The sequence below is a fragment of the Rhodamnia argentea genome, chromosome 4 (genome assembly GCF_020921035.1).
Source record: "Rhodamnia argentea isolate NSW1041297 chromosome 4, ASM2092103v1, whole genome shotgun sequence".
Lineage (NCBI taxonomy): Eukaryota > Viridiplantae > Streptophyta > Magnoliopsida > Myrtales > Myrtaceae > Rhodamnia > Rhodamnia argentea.
The window spans coordinates 24,651,610-24,674,035 of record NC_063153.1 but is presented as its reverse complement, the minus strand read 5'-3'; the positions used below and the strand labels follow the sequence as shown (position 1 = coordinate 24,674,035).

General features: G+C 41.5%; 2 protein-coding genes across 2 annotated transcripts; one reads left to right on the top strand and one right to left on the bottom strand.

The window, feature by feature from the left end:
• Window positions 1–1,880: 1,880 nt before the first annotated feature.
• LOC115725811 (DEAD-box ATP-dependent RNA helicase 52C-like) lies at window positions 1,881–6,473 on the bottom strand. The gene is made up of 6 exons (XM_030655434.2): window positions 5,323–6,473; window positions 5,019–5,102; window positions 3,673–3,915; window positions 3,371–3,541; window positions 3,067–3,180; window positions 1,881–2,864 (listed from the first exon to the last, which is right to left on the bottom strand). The coding sequence occupies exons 1-6, from the start codon at window positions 6,028–6,030 to the stop codon at window positions 2,244–2,246; spliced, it is 1,941 nt and encodes a 646-aa protein (XP_030511294.1). The 5' UTR covers window positions 6,031–6,473; the 3' UTR covers window positions 1,881–2,243.
• Window positions 6,474–16,881: 10,408 nt separating this feature from the next.
• On the top strand, window positions 16,882–22,355 carry LOC115725809 (probable ethanolamine kinase). Its single transcript, XM_030655431.2, has 11 exons — window positions 16,882–17,172; window positions 17,448–17,539; window positions 17,712–17,818; window positions 18,555–18,660; window positions 19,285–19,407; window positions 19,567–19,658; window positions 20,281–20,365; window positions 20,675–20,780; window positions 20,864–20,930; window positions 21,448–21,540; window positions 21,633–22,355. Exons 1-11 carry the CDS (start codon window positions 17,039–17,041, stop codon window positions 21,750–21,752), a joined length of 1,125 nt encoding a protein of 374 aa, XP_030511291.1. The 5' UTR covers window positions 16,882–17,038; the 3' UTR covers window positions 21,753–22,355.
• The last annotated feature ends 71 nt before the right edge of the window (window positions 22,356–22,426 follow it).

Genomic DNA, 22,426 nt, shown 5'->3' with positions numbered 1-22,426 from the left:
TCTTAATCGTACGGCGCGCATGGGTCCAGATGAGAAGTCCGGACTCAAAGCCCTGTTTGGTTCAGCATTGAGGCTCTAAAGTCTTTTGGCCAAATACAAATAATGTTTGATTCATTTTTTAGCTCACTTTAAGGAGATGTAATTACATCTGCTCTCCGAAGTCCTTTAGTCCAAAAGACTTTTGCGAAATGCAACTAATTTTTTTTCTTTTAAATTTGTCATATTAGCTTGCCGCCACCACCCATCGTCGCAGCTCATTGCCGCTAACCGCTGCTGCCTGTCGCGGCCGGCAGTCGACGACGGCCGCCGCCGCCCGCAGCCTCTGCCCACCCGCCATCGCCCATCACCTATTGCCATCGCCTCCGCCGAATGCCGCCACCCCCCGCCGACCGTTGCCCGCCGCCTCCGCCACTTATTGCCGCAATCACCGACCGCCGCCTCCCACCGCCACCGACAACCACCGCTTGCCCGCCATCGCCCGCCAATTGCCACCACCTCCACCACCGGTCGGCACCAACCGTAGTCTCTCACCACCACCGACCGTCGGCGGCTCGCTGTCGCCCACCGCCACCGACCGTCGTTTTCTTTTCAAAAAGTAAAATTTTTTTACAAAGTTCATTTTTTACCAAATAGCATTTACGTCAAAGTTATTTTTCAATGTGTTTTTAAAATACACTTTACCAAACACTACTTGCATTTTGGAAAAGGCCTTTAGCCCAAAAGTATTTGCATTTTGTCAAAGTTTCTTGGCCAAATGCTGAACCATACAGGCCCTAAGAAAAGCAAGTGAAATGACATTTTGAGTCATTTTGAATCGCACTTATTACGACCCAAAAAAAAAAAATTTGCACTTATTTTCAATTGCTAAAATTTAAGATGCCGTTTGGCCACGTTCGTATATATTTGTTTTACGGTAAAGTCGTATTTTCTCAACATGAAAGTACTTGTGTCGTACAAATAAAGTCCGGCTATTACGAAAATAAAAACTACTAGCTAAACGAAGTCCTCTTCAAACTATTCATTCTTAAGGAGAAAAGTGTAAGAAAAAAAGTTCTAAACCCATCACATTAGTGTCAATTCAATCATAAGTATTTTGCATTGATATCAATTAAGTTATGAACCATTTATTAATGTTAATTCGCTTATAAGCCTTTTACATTTATGTCAATTGAGTCAATCAGGCTAATTTTAATCAAAAACCGCTGACATAAATATCAATAATCCTACGTGACATGACTAGCGCTGGCGTTGATATTTTTTTAATATTTGTATTTTAATATTTATAGTAATTTTTACTTTTTATTTTTATTTTTTTTCCTTCTTTTTTCTTGCGCTTTCTTTTTTATGAAAAAGAAAAAAGAACGTGCAACAAAAAAAAAGGGAAAAAATATTCACATGAGTATCAACTGTGTCATATAAGACAACCGACATTCATGTTAACAATTTAGGATTAAAATTAACCATATTAACTTGATTAACACAAATGCAAAATGTTTAGTATTCAATTGACACAATCAAAAAATGTTTAAGATCGAATTAATACCAACAAAAGATTTCCGACTGAATTGTCACTAATGTAAAAGAATTAGAACTAAATTGATACCAATAAAAAGCTTAGGACTGAATTGACATTAATATAATAAATTTAAGACTTTTGACGCTTCTCCCCATTCGTTGGATATTTCTAGAATGCGGTGACCCTTTGCACGGCAAAATTGTAGCGATTTATGTCCGCACAACGGCAACGATCAAAAACTTAACCATGGACCATGGAACTTAGGCACGACAACATGCATGCCCGCAAAAAGAGCCGCGTCGAAAGATTAATGACCTCGAAAGATCGAACGAGAGAGAATCAGGAGCAACGACATGAAGGTGGGTTAGGATCGAGATTTGGTCATCTTCAAGATAAATATAGCAGCGCAAGATGGGGGCCATCCATCCAAACGTCTAAACACGGAACAACAAAATGTGCCTTTTCGCAAGAGGCAGAAGAAAGGTCAGTTGAAAGTGTACTGAACACAAGTTGGAAGCAACTTCCGTAACCCCAGACGAACTCCAATGCAGTGAAAAAGCTGTCAAGTCTGAACAGCCAAATGTGTTTTTCCCAGTTCCCAACCTTGTATGTATTCTTGAATAGGTCCCCGCCTATCATGGTGCCAAAGCTAAAATATATACCCCATCATGTGAAGAATGTGCCGTGTCAAAACAAGATGCAAAAGAGGGACCAAGGCGAGGCGGGTCTACTCCCAACCGCTGGCCCCAATTGAGCCATGACTCGTGCCGTATCGGTCCGGCCCATCAGCATGAGAACTGTTATTAGCAGCATCATAATAGCCGTGACTTGCAGAAAGGTGCGAATCAGCAGCAGCATAGCCGTAAACATCGGCACTGGGAGGGCGAGCATAACAATCTTCACTAGAACCATAAGCATGCGCATCTCTGTAACTGCTAGAAGAAGAAGAGGAGCTCCTATAGCTAGATTTTGCACCTCTTCGTCGGAAGTCATTGCCGCCAAACCTGCTCGCCCTACGGTTCCAAGCGAGGCCAGGGCTACCGTTACACGACTCTTTGGCACACTCACTGAGCCAAGAAGGGACTTGCTGATTTGCCTCTTGCATAAGTTGCACGAGTGCTGTCGCAAGTGACAAATTCTTTCCATTGAAGAATGCAGTTGCGAACCCAGATTTACCAGCTCGGCCTGTTCGGCCAATCCTGTGCACATAGTCATCTATACTTTTGGGCAAGTCATAGTTTATAACATGAGCAACATGCGGGATATCAAGACCTCGTGAGGCAACATCCGTTGCTACCATAATAGGAATGGCTCCGCTTCTGAACGATCTGAGAGCTCGCTCTCTTTCCTTCAGATCAGAAAATATGTGATTAAGCACACCACAAGAAAAGCCATCAACACATGAAGATAAGACAATAAGATCTTTCAAGGAGGATTTTTAACAAACATGGGGTTAGGCAACTTGATGCCACCAGGTACAGCAAAGGCATAGATTGATCACCCAAAATGTACTATAAAGAGAAAAAATGCAATTCAGATTAAATACTAACCATTTGAACTTTATCTCCATGTATAGCTATAGCACTAAAGCCACTTCTCAACAGCCAGTTCTCGAGGTCATCCGCTCCTCTTTTCGTCTCAACAAACACTAGAGTTAAAGCTTGCTGCAGCAACAGATGAATCCATTTAGGTTCACTAAGCCACTAGGATATCATATTGAAAAGGTCACATAATTGGGGAGAAAGAAAAACAGAATGATTTTTTCTTCTGAAATGGAAAATCAGAATGTAATCAAGTAAACAGCAACGGTGCGATAAGAGAACGTGTGCCTACTGAATTCAGTAATTCTAGTACCTTGCTGCCAAGACATCCATTTTTCGCCTGTGAACGAAGAATATCCACAAGATTGCTTCTCTTATCCTTATCATCAACAAATTCAACCTTTTGAGTAATCAGATCCGTGCTGGAGCCTACCCTTCCAACAGCAAGAAATATATAATCAGAGAGAAAATCAGACGCCAGCCTCTGCAATGTGAAAAGAGAAAATAAGTTACATATATCAGCCATAAAATCCAGTTTTCAAAACACGTTAGGATTAATCAATCAGAAAGCTCCCAACATACATGTTGGCAGCTTATCAGAGAACATTTATAAACCTGTATATCATCTGGAAAAGTAGCACTGAATAGCATTGTCTGCCTCGCTCCAGGTGGTGGCATGTCCATCCATTCCACAATCTTCCGAATTTGGGGCTCAAAGCCCATATCTAACATACGATCAGCTTCATCCAAAGTAAAATATTTAATCCTTCTAAGAGAGACTTTCTCTCTTTCGATCATATCCACTAAACGACCAGGCGTGGCAACTAAAATGTCAACACCTTTTTCCAGGGTGCGAACCTGAAAGAGAATCAGTATAGAGGCCAGATATTGATACATGATCCAAGTATTGTGACAGAAATGCACAAAACCTTAGATTAAGCAATTTAAAACTGTTGGACAAACAGTGTAAATCTTCCCAAGGAACAGATCCAGGAAGTCAAGTAGAAAGCAAGATTATGATACAGGATCACAAATGTCATTAATGTCACTTTTCACATTCATGTAGAGCTTCATAAGTGATCTCCAAAAAAGAACACCTACGAGTGGCTACTCTAATCCAGTGGACAAAACTCACCACAATGGCAACTTGGCAACCTATTAACAAAATCCACAAACAAATTGGTATGAAGGATTCTTGTTAACAACTTTGGAAGGGAACAATGACCCAAAAGAAGAACCATGCTCGTCGAAAGGAGAAACAAGAAATTAAACAAAAGAGAAACACATATACAGAGCAAAAGAGGAGGTTTCTGTAAGGAAAGTCCAAAGAAAACAAACTACAGTCAGAATTTTAGACAGAGAATTAGACCATACACCATCGGTGTAAAGAAAAACTCACACTAGGAGCCTCATCTACCCATAATTTAAGGGTTGGGAAGAACATGGATGGTTCAAACCCTCAAATCAAGGTTTAGTAACACCTGTTACTTAAAAATAATAATAATAATAATTACACCGCCGATTTAAGCTAGAATTACACATATTGGACAGTGTCACCACATGATCGCCCTCTACTTGGAAACTAAATATCCAAATTGGTCGAGAAACATCTTAACAACAGTGCAAGCACAAGGACCCAAAAAGTACAAAGCAAATCCAAAAGCACTACCACCGCTACGATTACATGCCTTTTTCAAATTACAGCAATTTGAAGACCCAGTTACAACAATGGCGGCAACCATTCCCTGTGGCAAAATCGAGCCTCTCTGCCCTCCCCTCCAACTTACACGACTCAAAAAGGAATGAAGGATGCAAATGCAACAACTACTAATCAGCGCGACAATGAACAAGCACAATCCATCCTTGACACTGTCTCTCAGCAGCAAAACGTACATCCAAATCAAAGTAAACAAGGAGAAAAGTTGGTCACCGCAATAAGCACAAAACATAAGAAGCTCTACCTGCTGGCCAAATGGTGCACCACCATACGCAACAGCAACCTTCACAACAGTTTGATACGCAAACTTCTTCGCCTCCTCATATATCTGCACAGTCAAAAACCACACAAACCCCAAAGACAACACAACCTCATCGTAAAATTCTGGCAATAATCATGGGCTGATAAAATTTCAAGCAAACCATCATTCTCAAAGATATCTAACGTACAATCATCCGACCCGTCACAATGCTTACGTCATGCCACAGTAATACAACTCTCTTCTTCTTTTTTACCCCCTCACAACCAAAGCAAAAGATGGCTCTTACCTGACAAGCCAACTCCCTTGTCGGAGACAGAACAAGGCCTGAGGGACACACGCTTCTCCTCGACGACAGGTGCTTCTCTCTCTTCACGCCGTCGTGCAGGACCCCAAAGACCATCGGCAAGCAAAAGGCGGCCGTCTTGCCGGACCCGGTCTGAGCGCACGCCATGAGGTCGCGCCCAGCGACGGCTATCGGAATCGCGTGACGCTGTATCGGCGTCGGCTTCGCGTAGTTGCAACGCCTGACGTTCAGGCTCAGAGCATCCCCCAAATCGATCTCCTCGAACGTGCTCGCCGGCGGCGGGACGTCGGAGCCGCTGGCTTCCACCGGCACATTCTCATACGCGGCGAAGTTGATGGCCTCCCCGCCAGCATCGTCGCTTCCCTCGACCACCACGTCGAGGTCCCCGAGCTTGGTAGCTAGGTCGAACTCGTTGAAATCCTGCTGGGGGCTCGCGTCTCGGGGGACCTCGACTCGGCGGCCAGTGAAGCGACCTCCGCCGCCGCCGCCGCCGCGGCCACGGCTCCTTCCACGGCCGCGGCCGCGGGCAGGCCTGGCGTCGAAGGTGCCAAATCGGGGGTGAGACTGAGCCGGCTCGGCGCCGGGGCCGAGATAGCCGTCGTCTCGCCTGACGTGCGGAGGGTAGTAGAAGGGTCGGCTAGGGCGACCGGGCCGGGGAGCCGACTCGGCTAATGGCTCGGTCCACGCCATCTTCGTGAGCTCTTCCTAGCTTTTCGCTTGCAGCGTAAGATTCCGCAGGAACGGACGGGACGCAAAGGAAGAAGCAAAACCCTAGAACGAAGGAGCCGCACTGACGATGCAGACGAGATAAGGCGTGGTTTACGGGCGGTGAAGACTGCCTGCGAGCGGTGCCTCGTCTGATACCGCTGCAAAAAATGTAGGGAGCGAGAGGGAGCAATGCGTGTTTATATAGGAGGAAATGCGAAGAGATGATTGGTGGGTCTCGCTCGCGCTACATCGTCTCGCGGACGTGATCTCCGAGAGACGGAGAGAGAGAGAGAAGGCGAACAGATTTTGATTTGGCGCAGAAGGATCAAAATGCGAGCGACGTCGCGCTACGTCGAGCTGCGGAAGAAAACCTCTCAGAATTCCACAGTAGAGAGAGAGAGAGAGAGTGAGAGAGAAGGACGACAGAGACATGCTCTTTTCTTCACTCTCTTCATTTAATGCAGAATGCGGACGTGGCGGTACAACAACTTTTCTCGGACCGAATTGACCAAATTACCCCTACCTCTAACCTTTTTTGGCCATCCGTATCAACGTCGATGCTATGTTGCTAGAAGCGCGTTAAATCCTCGTACATAAAATAGGCCCGTCAACGTCTACTCAAAAGAGAGAGATGAGAGGCTTGAATTCTCACCTTTGAGGGAAGTTGGGACCGGCATGCGCGACTAGAGAGCAGAATTTCTTAATAAGTGCGTACACATCGCACACATAGTGGCTTCTGAAATAGGATAGAACTAGACCTAAAAAAAACGATGAATTAAGTCTAATCACATCGAAAATCGGTTAGCCTTAATTAGTTCTTCGTCCAATTCGGTCCCATTTAGGAATCGAGAATCCGATCGAAAAGATCGATTCCCGGTCGGTAGGATCGAGAATCGGATCGGACCGGAACAACGGGCAATCCACCAAAAGTGGTAGATTATTTATTATTAAAAGTGGGCAACATGAATTTTAACATTTATAATTAATAATGTAAATATTAATTGGTCCGGTTACCTTTAAAACCAGGAACCAGACCGGTACCCTTTGGGATTGGGACAAAGTTAGCCGGTCCGGTCCGGTCCGGACGGTTTTCGATTCGGTCGATCTGTCCGTCCGGCTCTTCCCCCTACTAATTTGGACATAAATATAGATATACAGAATTCCAAAGCTAACTTATTTTTATGACATTTTTAAAAGCTCGAACAATTTGTCAACTTTGATGTCGACAAAAGTTGAGGCACAAAAGAAAAGTTCCGTGGAAATTCTCTCTAAACTTTGATGCCTCCTTCTTTACACGCCCCCCCTCGGCATTGATGCCTAGCTTTGGATGCAAGTGACCTCACTTAATCTTACGAGGCACGCTCTCCCTCAAAAGCCTTCGGATAACCTGTTCAAGGATTTGCTCCGAGGCTAAGTTTAGTATCAAAAGGAGAACAAAAATGAAAAAAGAGTGTTGGATCTTATCTTTGGTTGCCAAATTCGAAAGACATGAATCTGTTCCTTTGTAATAGCTTTTGTTTTTGTTTTTGTTTTTGTTTTTTTATTTTATTTTATTTTATTTTGGGCTTACTTAATGTAACGAGTTTGGAATGAAATTGCACGTTCCAGATGTTGCAAACCCACATCGAACGCGAATTCACGCCCAATTCTGCGAATGAACGTCGTTTTTTTTTTTATTCGTTAATGCAATTTCGAAGCGGAAGTACTGCACCCTTTTTCCGATCCGCGTCCAAGTTAGGAAATATCGTTCGAAATTTAAGAACCGGGAAGAAGTTGGACGTGAATTTTGCGGGAGCTTGAGAAGGATGAAAGTACTCGAGCGGAAATCTTTGAGAAAAGCGAAAGGTTAAAAAATCAAAAAAGGAAAAAAAAAAAGTCAAAACCAAATGCCAGCATAATCTTGTAGGGTAAGTAGCGTTACGAGTTTAAATACTGAGGAGTCCCGCATTCTTCTCAAAGCTGTTGGTAAAATTTAAAAAGTCGGAGTTAGGGCCAATGAAAGTTGCAGCTTCCGAACCATATTCTAACCCATATTTTAAGAGTGTGAATCATAAATGGATCGCTTAATAATCATAAATGGATCATAAATGGATAATTAATAACTTAATGGATCTTACATGGCTTTTAAATTGGTCACCTTTTACCTAGAGGGTTATAACTCTTAATTGATGGAGAGTGTGGGGCAATCTCCCGGCATGACTCCCGACGCGAGTGGCTACTATACCAGCCTACCAGGTAGTCGCCGACCGAAGTTGGCCCGTGGTCTATCTTCCCCAGCTACCGCCCCTAAGCTCCCTCTGAATCTTTTTCTTCCCCGGAGAGAGGGAATACAGAGAGAACTTACGAGGACATCCCTCCCCCATACCGAGGAGCTCCTTTCCCTGTCTCTCTTTAAGCCTTTTAAAGTCATGCTTAGGACCTAATAAATAGATTAGCTAACCATCTTAAAAAATATTTTTAATTTTAATATTTTTTAAATTATAAATTTGTCCACAATGTTTTAGTAATATAATTTTTTTTTTTAATGATTCTTAAGTTTTGCTGAATTAAATTAAATATGGAAGTGTGTTTAAATCTAAGTAGCACCGATATTGACATGACACGACGACACGTCATTTCTAAAAAAATAGAGAATTCTGACGCGTTGAGACACGTTGTATATTAAAATGTATATTTTCATATATACATGATAAAAAAAAATCAGCGGTGAGTTTCTTCTTCTTCTTTTGTTAAGAATTCACCATTAGGATTTTTTTTGGGCTGGCTAGATATATTAATTTTGAAGTGGCTAGGTATATGATTTAAGTATATATATATTCAAAAAATCTACATTTTGACCCATAATTTATTGAAAATGCTTGAAATTGACCTCGAAATGGCTTGTCAGAATGCTGGACTTGCGTATTGCTGGCATGTCCGGAGCACCGACCACTTGTCGATCGCATATCCGAGAGTGCCGGAGTTTCATAGGTTTTAATAATATGAGTCGGATCGGGTATGGATCGTTGGATTTGTACTACATAAAAATAGATCAAAATAAGTTAAATGGGTCAATACCGATCGGATCATACTCGACCCGACCCAAACCCAACACGACCCACTTATTTAACACCTCATACTCCTAAGAGAAGGTTCGCTAAAGTCTTTGATTTCCATCTCAACATTGCTCTCCGGTTTTTGTCCTTGCGGTCCGCAATATTGTGGGGAGATCTTATTTTTCCATTTGCAAGACAAGGCCTACTTTCCAAATTTTTAATTTATGTGCGAGTTACTCATTTGATTATCGCGCGACTTTGATGAACATGTCAAGCTCCTATAAGTCGAAAACAGGACCACGAGATAAGAATAGCTATAAAACTTCAAGGATTTGTTTTATACAAGTTGAAATTTCTAGGACTTCATTAGAAAATAGCATGAGCTAAGGGATTTAAAGTGGATTTTTACCTTTTTTTTTTTTACCAATTATTGTAATATTAACGTGAGAAAACTAACCAAGATCTTGTAAATATGTCAATGCGAAAAGTCCAGAGAAATAACGATGAACGATAAATGACACCGTAGATTACGTGGTTCGGTCCGAATATCGATACTTACATATACGGGAAAGTCAGCACGAATAATTCACTATAATTGGAAAATCGAAATTACAATCGCTCAATACGCTCGTATTTTTCGTATTTAAATTATACCTAAATTCTAAACATTTACAAATAAAATAACTCATAAGTAGATATAATAAACTCACGAAACACAAAATCTCTCCGCATGTTCGAGCCCAAGCAACAGCTCGCGTGCGGCCAAAAGAAAACCAGAACGTCCCTTGCTTTCTTTCTCGTGCGGCTTTTCTCTGCTTCTTATTCTCATGCGGCGCCGTCCCCTTCCTTTTGTGAAATTCTCTGTGCGACAATAAGAAGAGAAAAGAATACAAGCGTGTGGGTCCCTCACTCTTTACGAAACCCTTGTTGACCGTCCATTACACAAGAAGGAAGTCATGTGCACTTCTTTCTTTCCTCTAAAACTTGCTCTTTCTTTTCTTTTTTTTTAAGACTAGGACCCACCCACATTGGACCCAAAAAAAAAAAAAAAGGCTAGGACCCACCACAAATCTTTTCTGTTGAAGACATATACCCCAAAACTAAAACTTGGTCAATGGTCAAACATGGAAATCAATATCTCCTTTTCAACCGAATCCAAATTCTCGCCGTATACATATATTCATATATGTGCCTCTAAAAGAAATTCTAATTAGTCGGGTCTCGTATATGAATTCAAACTCGAGACATAATATAACAATAAAAATGTAATATAATCTTATGTAATTCACGGCTTAAATTATTGTAATAATGGCACCATCGCACAAAAATAAACAAATAATAAAAGAAGCCGGCGGTTAGTCGAGTCTCAATTCGCCCATAACGGGTATCTCACTTGGCTAGTCATATTTGTATGATTGGTCTTGGCAACTCGAAAGATAGAGAAATTTCGGAATACAACATGACATGTCCGATTTTCTATGTTAAAATGAATTAGCACGTGTTTATCTCAGTTTAATTATTTGACATGTAAAGCCAAAAATTAAGATGTTTCGAGCCAATACGAACTGCGAATCAATTACGACACGAGAACACGAATTGGTGGTCTTTCGGATGGACCGTAGTGGCCCCACTTAGAAAGCTATGGACGCATCAAGAAAAGCTACCATTGTAGAATCGGTTTGAAGGTTTGTACGGATCGACTTTTGCCTTGTTTTCATTTAATCAAAATTCTTTTCTTTTAATGTAAAATACTTAAAAATTCGCTAAATGCAAATGTCGCACCTATATTTAAATATAAGTAATTTCATAGTTTTATGAAATAAGAGCAATATTTTAAGCTGAAACAAAGAAGCCCGCCCTCATTTCCTAATATGACCTATTGAAATTATCACATACGGTCACGAGCCTGTAGAATTTTATTTTCACCTAATCTAACTACGTGAAATCATTGGTCGACGCGGAAAAGATTTAAGCTAGCTGATTTGGCGCTATTACAATAATGCTAGCTTTTAGATTGGTTGGACGATTAAGCGCATGATTTGGATGTACTATGCTTTCATATCGAATTGTCTTTTGCACGTATCGATTTGGAGACGCGCTTGCCACTCTATAAGTGGACCGAAGGCAATTTATATGTGTCCATACGGTTTAATGGAGTCGAAAGATTTGAATATTCAACACTACAAAGAAGAAGAAGAAACTTGCAGCGAAACATATTGTTGCTTTTGTTTCCTCTTTCATAAACCTCGTAAAATATGTAGTATGAGGAAGGAGACTGTCTAATATATTCCCCTTAGTTCTTTTTGATAGTTCTGATGTTTCCTCTTTCACTATGCTTTTTGCTGCGTAAGAACGGGCCAAGCTTAGAACCTTTATCTTTTTTAGGCATATGATCTTACTAGTATATGCTTTTCAATCATCGTCTTCTAAGACTCGAACCAACCAAGCACCTCGCTCTTGTGTTTAAGAAGACAAATCGAGACTTTCATCGAAACATCATCAACAAAGGTCAAAGCATACCGAGCACCACCCTAGGTCAGAACTTGAGAGGGTTACCGTAAGTCTAAGCATACGCAACCTACAATTTCTAAGGTCCAGTGAACTGTCACGAAGTTTTAGAGAATCTTGCATCAATGTCATTCCCTAGAGGAGTTACAATTCGCAATCTGTCTTCCCAAATCGGCAACTTGTTTTTGCTTAACTTTCATACTGATATGATTCAGTATGAACTTTGCTTTGTGTTGTGTCTCGGGGATATAAAATCGACTCTCCATTTGATCAATCAAACTTAGAAGTCGCAAGCACATCCCACAAGAGGTATGTGTCTGGTTTCGGACGCCGACAACGACGACGTTAATGGACAACGTTGGGACGGACCAAGGGATGGCAACTAGATTGGGCTAGCTTGGATGGACCGGGCCAGACCAAGGTTGAATTTTTCTTAGAGGCCAGATTCACTGATTGGGCCTACGTGGCATTGTAATGAGCCCAAAAAATTGTAAATGAGCGTCGGATGATCGGCTGTCGGGTAAATTCATGAATTTTCTTATAAATTAGAGGGTGCTCTCGCATTTTCACCTTCATCCTCCTTTTTACAAATCCTCGAGAATTCCAATTTTCTCACAAATTGCCACCTTTTGATACACGATTTCCTCACTATTTCGATCGGCCTGCTCCACCCGAGCAACAACACGAATTGTGCGATGATGGCGAAGACCACGACCGGACAGTGATTCGGAAATGCGAGGGCGGTAGAGGGGGCTACCCGTCCTCAAGGCGACTCCAATACCCCTCTCCTAAGCAAAAGCGATACCCCAACTCTTGCGCAAACCCCAAACAATGTCACATAAATTTTCTCGAGGCTGAATATCTGCTGTTTGGAAGCCACTCGAGATTGGGGTCCTCTCCAATAATGAGGAGAAGGTCGTGTGCATCACCTATCAGATCGGGCCACTTGAATAAGCACCAATAGAAACATAACGCCGAAATTGTTCAGGCTCGAGAGAAGCCATCAATTACAGGTAGATAATTTCGGAATACAACAAGACATGCCTGAGTTTATATGTTGAAACGAATTAACACGTTTTTTTTTTGTCCTAGTTCAATTAATTGACATGTAAAGTCGAATTAAGATGTTTCAAGCCGACACGAATAACGAGTCAATTGTGATACTAGAGCACCAATTGCTTCGAAAGTTCCGTGCGGGTTGAAAAGGCACGAGTGTACAATGCTCCCACGGGAATTAGACGATCAACATAACCACAGTTGGTGGTCTTAATTACCCTTTTCAGCCTCTGATTGTTAATTGGTGGTCTTTCGGATATATCATAGTGTCCCCACTTAGAAAGTTATTGACGCAGCAATGAAACCACTAATGTCGAATCACTAATGCATTTGAAGGTTTGTAGGGATTGAATTTTGCATTTTGTTTTTTTTTTTTCATTCAATCAAAATCCTTCTCTTGTTACAAAAAATACTTGAAATTCAATAAATGCATGTGTTCGCACATAAACATAAATATGAATCCTTTCATAGTTTTGTGGAATAAGAGAATTTATTTTAAGCTGAAACGAAAAAGCCCTTATTTCATCCTATGACTTATTGAAAATTATCACGGTTGGTAACTGAGTTTGGAGATTTTTTTTTTTCACCTAAACTAACTACATGAAATTTTTGCTCACCGCGGACAATATTTAAGCTAGCTGATTCGGGGACATTATGACAATGCTAGCCTTGAGATTGATTGAGCAATTAAGCACCTGGTTTGGATGTATCACGCATCCACATCACACTGTCTTTCACGTGTATTGATTCGAGGGGGCTTGCTTGCCACTTCATTGGTGGAACCTCATCCGATGTACGCGAACATGGGGGCAATGTATTATAAGGTTTAGTCGAGTTGAAAGATTCGAATTTTCTATATTATAGAGAAGAAAAAAGAAACTAGTAGCGAACATATTGTTGCTTTTACTTCTTCTCTGATAAACCTTTTGGAATATGTAGTGTTTGGATGTGGAGGCCCAAAGACATCCTAATATATTCTACTTAATTCATTTCACTAGTTCTACTCGGGTCCCGTAATATACAAAAGCGTCGCACGGCTAAAAAGTTATCGAGGAGGTATTTTTTAAACCCACCCGTGCTTGGTCGGGGACATTAGGGTCATTCAGCATAGATCCGGATAAGACATTCAATTAGAAAGTCCGATTCGATCCGATCGAACACTTACCGAGCTCGTCCAATTAAAAAAAAACTACCGATCAAGAAATTACCCCCATCCGAGGTCTCAACGCCATCCCAGATCTGTTAGCGATCGAATCTTGTTTCTCCATTTCTACTCATCCATGATAAATCTTTTCTTTTGCCTAGGTTATAAAATTGTCCTAATAAGTAATAACCCATTTCACTCGCCAGCTGGATCTCTTTGCTTGTCGTGCTTCACCCGTTGACGTGTAGGCCAAACTCGTCGCATCATGCCCGGTTTGACTTTTTAAAGGAGCAATTTAAAAGCAGATGATGAGGATGACGATGACGATGACGAGCATCGTCGAGCGGTTTGACCGAGTCAAAGAGTTCGACCCCTTTTGGTCGGTGGGGAAGAAAAATCTGAAGAGGTGGGAGATCTTCGTGTGGGTCCCAGGATTCATTCGTCGCCATTTGGTCGGTTTAGATTTGCTGGCCGTGGAAAAGACTTGAGCTCGATTGTCGGGCGACATTATAGCCTTACGTGGAGAATGATTAAGACGCTTGATTTGAATGTACTTACACTTTTAAATCACATTATCTTTCACCCGTGTCAAACTTAATCGCTGCGCCTTTACACCCATTAAGACACGCCCTTGTACACTAATGGGTACAGAATTTTTGTATTCGGCCTCTTCCTTGTAAACGGCGCTTTGAAAAGTTATATATATTCTTATCTTACCAAAAAAAAAAAAAAAAAATAGTAGCCGAACATATTGCTGCTTTCGTATCCTCTTTCATGAACCGTCCAAAATTATTAAGTGTTGGGAAGCAGAGTGCAGGAGATGTCCTCCTTCTTAGTTCGTTTTCATACTTCCATACCTATCTTGTAATATGCAAAGTCATCATGACATAAATTCCACCTATGCTCGCTCAAGAAATCAAGCTCACTTTGCACTGATTCGGACATGACATTTAGTTAGAATAGTCTAATCCGATCCGATTGAATATGAACCAAGCCCCGTCCAATCCATAAAACTATTGCGCTCATTTCATGGCTAGACCCGATCGGGGAATTTACCCTCGCCTAAGGTGCTGATGCCAGCCTGGACCCGTCCGGTCCGCGGTCGAATCTAGTTTCTCCATTTCTCTCCCATCCGTGAGATTTTTTTTTTTTTTTTTCAAGGTTAAAAGCCGTCCGAATAAAGGATAACCCGTTTTACACACCAGCTGAATCTCGACGCTTGTCGTGCTTCGCCCGTAAACGTGAAGGTCAAAGTCATAGCAACGAGGCCGATTTGACTTTCCTTACGGAACAATTGCGAAGAGCTCGTCCCTTTCACACTGAAGGGAGGACATTGTTTCCCGTTGTTGGGCGACGTCGTATTAGGGTTAGGAGGAGGAAAAGATCTGGAGAGTGGGGATCTCCGTGGGGGTCTCAGGATTCATTCCTCCTCCTCCTCCTCCTCATTATTATTATTATTTTGCTGATCTACATCTCATGGCATCTAAAAGATCTAAAACATTAGGTGTAATCTTAATTCTACCCCGAATTTTCTTTTATCTAAAAAAAAAATCTCAAACTTTGGGTACGGTCCAAATTTGCCCCTAACTTTTCTATGTCTAAGAAAAAAATTTAGATCCAATTGTCGATGTACGTCGAACTTTTTTTTTTTATCTAAGCGAAGAATCACTAATTTTTACCCTAATCTCAAATCAGCACTTCAATAGCCCTCTATTTGAAAATCGCCGTTAGTTCTAATTTTCATATCCTAGAACGATTTTATCCTAGAGATGATTTTCCATATCACCTTGTTGAGGTGAATTTGTTATCGACGTGGAAATGGCACGTCCGATTACGATTGAGATTTGAGAATAAATTAAATGTTGGTAACGTTTTTAGACAAAACAAAATTAGGGAAAACTTAGGAATTGGACCTAAAATTTGAGATTTTTTTTTTTACGAGACAAATAAAGTTCGGTGCATATTTAGGACCGGACCTAAAATTGGAAGTCTTTTTCCTTGGCAAAACAAGAACTTTGAATGGAATTGAGACTAAACCTAATGTTGGGATTTCTTACGAAATTGGGCCCTCAAACATTGCATACGACGAGGAGAGGCGAGCAAAAGGAAGTCACCCCTCGACTCTAGTTTCTCCGTTTATCGTCAATGATGTTCAGTAGGGCCCAGGCATACATCTTGTGCTTAAAAAAAGAAGGCATAAGAATCTTCACATGGCCTCCCTAATTAGGAATTCGCGAAGGTCATGGTCGGCGAAGTTATAGACTATAATTTTTTTCTCGTTTTCTTGATAATTCGATTGGTAAATATAAGTACATTTTCTTTCGACGATTCGCGTAAAATCGTCATAGCGAATTAATAATATTGAGAGCTCTAAATTAATGAACATCGTGTTGGAGTTGGCGCATACGTCGGGGACCCTTATTTCTCATACGGGGTACGCCCACGTGAGCTTAGAGAAACTGAAGTGTTACCCAACGACATGTGACCCTTGTGCGCGGGATGCGGGGGTTCAGAAGTAGCGCCCCCGACACGGGTGTCCATTGCCCCGTCACGGCGGGGGTTCGAGGGCAGCGCCTCCCGACGGGGTTTTTGCCGCCCGGTCGGCGGACGATCGCCCGCTCGCCGGTGAGCGGCTGGGGGTTCGGAGGCGGCGCCCCCGAAACCTCTACGGGTTTGAGCTTTTATTTAAGCCGATCTCTACGGTTGGAATTAAGAGGTTTTAGGGTTTTTAGCCCGTTTTTGGGGCATATATGTTTTGCTCGATTTTATCATCGTATTAGTGGAATTGGCTATAAACCGAAAAATATAGTGAAATCTCTTTGCGGGACGTAGCCATAATTTTGAGGGTAATCTCGTGCGTCATTCCAATTTTTCTTGATTCTTTGTGTGATCGTCTAATTCGATTTTGGTAAATTTCTTCACATTGTGCGGGTGGATCACATGTTAGCAAAAATAACTAAGCACGAGGACTTCCCAATTTTTTGAGAAAATAATAATTAAAATGGGAAAAGTAATCAACTATTAATTAATTCGTCACGCGAACCGAGCCTTTTCCCGGCAAATTAGGAGGTCAATTCACAGCAACGTGTACAAACCACGCGCTTCCCTTCTTCGTTTCCCCATTTTGATTTGACCTCCGAATCCCGAATGCAAAACCACCATCTGTTTCCCAGCACAACGAACAAAGCGCGCAAGCTCGGAGAATCTTCAAAGCACGAGCACGAGCACGAGCACCAGCAAATCGCCAATGGGAGCTGCGAGCGTCTGGAACGCCATGGAGGTCGCCGGGGAAGCCAGGGACAGCTGCGGCCCCGCCATTCCCTCCTCGCCCCTCGCCGTCGACACTTCCCTCTCTCTCCCCGAGATGTCCCCTCGCGTCATGTGCGTCCTCCGCTGGCTCTCGCATTCCTCTCGTTCGTCGCGAATTTCGTTAGCTTAGGGTTTGGTTTCGGAGGAATCGGAGCTTCTAAGCCTCGGATTGTGTGCTGGTTTTGTTTTTTCTTCGTCGTTTCGGCTGAGCTCTGATGTCACGTCGCGTGAGATTCGGTTCTCTCCGTACTTGGAGGCGTTTCTGATCGTTTTTTTTTTCCCTCGTTGCGGCAATCGTTGTTTGTTTTTCTTTGTGAGCTTGAGGTTGAGTTGATTTGCTTGTGCAGAGAGCTCTGCAAGGATTTGTTCGCGGCGTGGTCGAAGCTCGACGACTCTCGTTTCACCGTAGAGACCGTGTCCGGCGGCATCACGAATCTGTGTGAGTTCTCATCATCAGCTGCGGTGTGGTAGTGATTAGGATTTGTTGACGATTCTCTGGTAGGGTGTACGTTGCGATCGTAGGCGAGGTTTGCTGATAGGGATTGGTGATTAGCTGCGACTGGTTTTTTTGAATTTATCCTAGTCGGGGTCTTATTGAGAATTTGGTGCAGTGTTGAAGGTGTCTGTGAAAGAAGAAAGCGGAAATGTGGAATCTGTTACTGTCAGATTATACGGGCCTAACACCGAGTATGTCATTGATCGCGAAAGAGAATTCCACGTGAGTCTTTATTCCGAATAACTTATGTAGCATGTTAACAATTGCCGGTCGATCATTTCCTGCTTCCTTGTTTTCTGGTTGACTGGACTTGTTTCCCTGAGCGCTTTAATAGAGAATTCTGTAATCTCGTTTTCCCAGCATGTAGTATTTCCTTTAGTTAAGTTCTTTCCTTCTTGATCTCTTTGGGATGCATAAGGTTCTTGACTTCCATAGATGCAAGAGTAGAAGTCCACATCTGTTATGGCAATATATCTCTCGTAAGTTTTCCAAGGACACAGTTGGATGCACCTCTCCCGAATCCAGACACACTGTAATCATGCAAATCCAAGCTGATAGAATCCAGAGCCGAAACTTGTCGAGATAGTGTCGAAAGGACTTATATGGTATGAGGGATCCATTTCGTACTTCTATGGTGGTGTCAAGAACTATTTTTAGGAATGTGATGATTATGATGCTAACCTGTGAGAGAAATGTAGATGAATGGATCACCTACAATTCCTTGAACCACTCACACAAGTAATTATCGCTAGACAAACTCATGGACTGCTTCCACAGTGATTTGGCACATTCATTACCATTTTGTCTTTGGGACTGCTATGGCGAATTCCCCAGTTTCTTCAACAGACTTGGATAAAGACAAATGCTTCTAATACTTATGGTGCTCAGTTACTTCTGTTGTAACGATGGCCTTCAGTTCTGTACTCTGCTTTATAATTGCTTCACGGATTTGTTTTAGGCTATCAAGTACCTTTCGGCTGCAGGATTTGGTGCAAAGTTGCTTGCAGTTTTTGGGAATGGCATGGTTCAGTCATTTATAAATGCTCGTACACTCAATCCAGAAGGTATGGATTTATCATTAAGCATAATCGAGAATTCCGCATGATGTTGTGGTTTATTGGAGAATTGCTCTAGAGAGTAACGGTAGGTAAGAAAATGAATATTGCTTCATAATGTAGTACTTTAGGCACTTCAGCTATGAAATGTTCACAGTTCCACAGAATGGTTTCAAAAATCCCAACTGACCATCTTTTGATTCAAGGGATTCAGAAGGGGATAGTCCTCTCGTATAAATACCTGTCAGTCTTGCCCTTCGGACTAACATGAGAAAGTTTGTTGTTTCCTGGTTCAGTCTTTCTAATTTGGTTGTTTGCCTATTTGTTTTTGCCTTTTCATGAGTTGGGGCCTTTGTTGTAGCCACTTTGAAAACTAAGTCGATTGTTAAATCTGTTTGACTTTGGATATCCCAACTTTATGTGATTTTTTGTGCCGATTCAATAAAAAGCATAGCTGTAGGATTGATAACTCCATTTTATTAAAATATACTTGTCAAAACATCTCATCCTGGCGAAAACATATGAGCTCCCATGAAGTCTGATAACATATTACCTGCGTATCTTTAATGAGTTCCCCCTATAGCTTGTTCCTTGAGTTCATGTTCAATTTATATTTTCCGCCTAATGCAACAGACATGAGAAAGCCAAAGGTGGCAGCTGAGATTGCTAAGCAGCTGCACAAATTCCATCAAGTGGAAATTCCAGGTTCTAAAGAACCTCAACTATGGAATGATATATTCAAGTTTTTCGGGAAAGGTCATTCCTCTTTGCAGTCCACTGTCTCTTTTCTTTGTCATGTCGCAAAAAAGTGAACTCTTATTTCACCTTTGCACACTGTAAAATGTTTCTTTCAACAAAATGCCTTTACCTTAATGTTTCTTTTGCTTCATGCTTGTGCCATCTTTTCTGATGTAGCATCTGATATCAAATTTGATGATAATGAAAAGCAAAGGAAGTACGAGACCATATCTTTTAAGGAAATTCATGATGAACTTCTTGAGCTAAAGGTAAATTCCTCTTTTAAGCATTTTTTCTGGATATCCTAACTCTCACATGATATATGCTGTGGGATAACTACTGCATCAACGACCTCCGATATTTTCATTCAAGCTCTTTTAAAAATGTTTTTATGGTACGCCAAGAGGTATGCCTGAATTACCTATCGCTTAATACTGCAAGAATGTACGATGTACAACTTGCTGAGAGGTCTTAGTATGTCATGTCATGGGTTTCTCGCTTGCTGTCACGCAATACCATGCGGTGTTGACACCTAGAGGAGTAACTGTCTTCTGATAGCACATGTGTAGATGAAGATTTGTTGATGCACGTCGGTTAAATTGAACAATCTAACTAAATCCTTGGAAGGATGATGTCAGAAAGCGGAATTACCATTGATGTTGCTATATATCAGTTTGTGCTAGGATGTGAGGTACTCTAATGCTCCAGAATCATCTCATGAGTTCCTAATAATTTCTTGTCTTTTTTATGCTTTTTTCAGAAAATTGCCTTTAAGAGCAAAAATTTTAGGTGTTAAGTCACTTTACCCAAATTGATTAGTATATTGTACATATCTATAACAAACTCTTGTGCTCTTATGTGATGAAATCTGCTGCTTGATGGTGGAAACAGGAATTAACTGGCCTTCTTAATGCTCCTGTGGTGTTTGCTCACAATGACTTGCTCTGTGGCAATTTTATGCTCAATGATGAGGAAGGTATGCATTGTTTCCTAGGCTGATAAATTCTGTGTCTCATTCTTTTATCTCTGTTCTTGACTGGCATGAACCAAACAGTCGTTTTCAGAAGCATTTAGTTTTTCCTCGTATTCCAATGTATCTTTTGTTTGCTTCATGTTCTCTTGATCTAAGTCTAACTCCGTGAGCAATTAGCATATCCAAGTGGACTTGTCACATTGAGACACATGCATTACATGCTCGCTTGTGGCTTGTACTTCCTTACACTTGCTTTTTCTTTCTTTTTATGCATTGTGTTGACTTTTCTGATCATTTCTGCTCACTTTTCAGGGAAACTTCACTTGATTGATTTTGAGTATGGGTCATATAATTACAGAGGGTTTGACATAGGAAATCACTTCAATGAATATGCAGGCTATGAATGCGACTACAGTTTGTATGTTCCTCAACTTATGCCTTTCCATGTCATTGCAATTGCATGAGTTGATGTTATATGACTTATGTTGGTACATTTTGCAGGTACCCAAGTAAAGATGAACAGTATCATTTCTTCAGGCACTATCTGATGCCAGACAAACCGCAGGAGGTATCTCAGGATGAGCTCATGCATTTCATTCTTCATCATTTCCAATAACCGCAATCATGCTTATGATTTGTAGAGGGGCTGGCACGATGATCTCAAATTATGTCAATTAACTTCGTTTGGAATTAACTGTTCTCCAGTTGCAGGTGTAATCCCATGTTAGAACCAGAAAAATAAAATAAATGAAATGCCTGGGCATCTTGTTTACTCGGTCATCAAGCAGATGGTGTTGTATACATGTCATGAATCCGATGCTTCATATCCAATTACTCTCTAATGTGCTTTTAGTCAATTCTCAATTTAGTCTATATCGAACGGCATTAGATTGCTCGCTTAATCAAATACTCAATTTGTCATAGCCTCGCAGTAGGTTTTTCTTTAGTCACTGTTCCTGCTCAGTTGTTCCATATTCTAATGCCACTGCTATAAAATTTGAAATCGGCTGGTTACCTATACCTGTCAGTTCCCCATTCGGCTTTTGCAATCTCAATGTTGAAATAATGCGCTTCTTTCTTGATAGGTGTCTGATAAAGATCTCGAAGCACTGTACATCGAGACCAACACGTACATGTTGGCATCACACCTATTTTGGGCATTATGGGGACTAATCCAGGTACTACTGACTATTTTCATGTACTGAAATCTTCATCGACCTCGTGCATCATTGCTTGAGTATGCTTTACATAAGAGCTGTTGATCCTACAGGCAAAGATGTCGCCCATCGATTTCGATTACATGGAATATTTCTTTCTGCGGTATAACGAATTCAAAAAGCAGAAGCAGAGTTCCATCTCATTGACCAAAAGCTACCTTACAGGATGTTGAGCCGGGGGTTTGTGTTTGTTTGTATGTCCACACTTAGCCATCTGTCTATAGAAGCTTTTGGATAGATTTTCCCACATTTAGGATTCATACTGTAATGCAGGACACTAGATTCACTTATGAAAGAAATTGCCAGAAAGTTTGCGACGTGGTGTCCTCTGCAGGAGTAGCCCCTATTGTAGCCTTATTTGTTCACCATTCTTTTTTCACTAGTAAAACGTCGATGTTTCAGCTCAACACCTTCGAGCATCAATAATGATTTACTGTCTTTTGTTCCCTTTCTTTTGAACTGCCGCATGGTTAATTTTACAATAAGCTGCAATCGAATGGGTTTGCTTTTGACCTTTTGTTGAATCTACTAGAATCTGGTAAATCCCTGCCAGAGCAGTTTGTGGAGGAACGACGCTACATCTTAAACGCGACAACTTACTACGTTGCCTTAGAACCAGCGGACATTGCTTCGGGAGCTATGGGATAAATACATTAAATAGCATCAAGCAGAAACCATCTTCTCAATGTACATGCATCGCAAACTACCAATCCGTCGAACCATGCCGGATTAAGTCTACGATTGCCAACCGAAGAAAGTAAACATAAAAGGCACTCTGAAAGATTGGACAGCTGAGACGGAATATCTCGGGACGTCACGATAATCACCTGGAAAGTTTTGGCAAAGA

Bases quoted from the DNA above. Each gene is read 5' to 3' on its own strand.
- LOC115725811 (XM_030655434.2), bottom strand. From the start codon at position 6,030: ATGGCGTGGACCGAGCCATTAGCCGAGTCGGCTCCCCGGCCCGGTCGC. The intron at 3,542-3,672 runs GTTTATAAATGT...TTCACATTGCAG, and splicing joins CTTTTCCAGATGATATACAG to AGGCTGGCGTCTGATTTTCT. The intron at 3,181-3,370 runs GTACTAGAATTA...CTGTTGCTGCAG, and splicing joins ATGGATGTCTTGGCAGCAAG to CAAGCTTTAACTCTAGTGTT.
- LOC115725809 (XM_030655431.2), top strand. From the start codon at position 17,039: ATGGGAGCTGCGAGCGTCTGGAACGCCATGGAGGTCGCCGGGGAAGCC. The intron at 20,781-20,863 runs GTATGTTCCTCA...TACATTTTGCAG, and splicing joins TATGAATGCGACTACAGTTT to GTACCCAAGTAAAGATGAAC. The intron at 20,931-21,447 runs GTATCTCAGGAT...CTTTCTTGATAG, and splicing joins TGCCAGACAAACCGCAGGAG to GTGTCTGATAAAGATCTCGA.